The following is a 1,401-nucleotide window of genomic DNA, read 5'->3' on the forward strand; positions in this document are numbered from 1 at the left end:
TGTTTTAATATGATTTATTAATATTTGTTTTGAAATGTAAGGAAGTTTCATACAGATATCAGACTAAATAGTATTGTGAGTCAAAAGGCACCTATCTCCATTTCAGTTATTTCCATACCTTAAAAGAGAATAATGTGCTTTTCTAAATGATAACAATGTAATTTGCAATTTTCGGAACTCCATCTCTCATGACCGTTGCTAATGCAAGATACAGAGGACTATCAGTTTTGTCTGTACACATGGAAATGTTATTGAAGATCTCTAAAATGCCAATAATAAAATACTACGAAGAGTGAGTAAAGTAGCATATGGCTCTGCTCTGAGGCATTGACACGTTGTTAAAAATATAGAAGTTCACTCTCTTTGCTACTCCTGGAATTTTGCGACCGTCCCATCCAGTGCGTCTTAAATAACGTAGTCCAAATCAATCAGAGTTAAATAAATAAATCTTAGTTCATTTTGTCCTCGCGATCAGGGACCGTTCATAAAATACATAACGTTCTAAGGGGCTGGGAGGGGGCCGAGGAGAGCCTTACGTCATTTTATTTTTACACGTTCAAGTATGGAAACTTGAGTTAAAAAGGCATCATGAGTGGGAAAGAAGGAGAAGGAGGTTGAAAAGTCTGAAATTTAGCGTCACGTATTTTATGAACGGACCTTCAAGATGACCTCTTCTCACCTGAGATTCACTCTTCCCATGCATTTACAGTTCCATCGAGTGTACTATATTTTACCAATGTCCAGAGTCTTTTATTCTCGCTCTCAGTAGTATACGCACTACTCCTTTTTTGAGCACGGAATTATTTAACTTCGAGTATAAGCGGCCCATATCCAACAGTGTGTTCTAGCGGGTTGATTATTTAAATCGATAGACAAAACTTTGGACACAGCATACAAAGAAAAACGAAGCGATCCCATGGTTGAAACGGGTGGTTGTTACAGGAAAAGGGACAACGATGCGGGCTGCCAATTACTATAGAGTCATTAGTGGGTCGGTTTGTTACTTACTTCCTTCCTCCATTGCAACCGACTGCTTCTATCAATAGGATCGCTCCATTTTCCATATGTTGTCTTTGTCTATGTCTATCGTTTTGTCTATCAATCTCAAGAATCAGCACGCTGATCACCATAGTGACGCTGACTTTTCCACAATGATTCAGATTCCTATGAATTTAAAAGAAGAGTCTTGAGCTAAATGGCAGTATTGCCTGCCTCAATCGGAAGTGGGGCTCTGTTCTTCCTTTTCCTTCGAATCATGCTGCTTCGATAGACTTCCGCTCTGAGAGACGCTCGCAAGGAGCTTCCGTCCGACTGCGAGTCGTGGCTTCGCTTCAAGTTACTCGTTTTCCGTGGCCAGTCGTCTTCACCGTCCGAGGACCTAATGAACAGGGAATATTGAAA

The 1,401-nt window shown here is 40.3% G+C and overlaps 1 protein-coding gene across 1 annotated transcript in view; it reads right to left on the reverse strand.

Moving 5' to 3' along the window:
- Positions 1-917: 917 nt before the first annotated feature.
- Positions 918-1,401, reverse strand: part of LOC109030689 (organic cation transporter protein) — a 14,783-nt gene continuing 14,299 nt past the window's right edge. The window contains exon 9 of the mRNA XM_072298504.1: positions 918-1,378. Coding sequence (XP_072154605.1) covers positions 1,192-1,378 — 187 coding nt within the window. The 3' untranslated portion in view covers positions 918-1,191. The remainder of the gene's footprint in view (positions 1,379-1,401) is intronic.

This window comes from Bemisia tabaci, chromosome 3 (assembly GCF_918797505.1).
Source record: "Bemisia tabaci chromosome 3, PGI_BMITA_v3".
NCBI lineage: Eukaryota > Metazoa > Arthropoda > Insecta > Hemiptera > Aleyrodidae > Bemisia > Bemisia tabaci.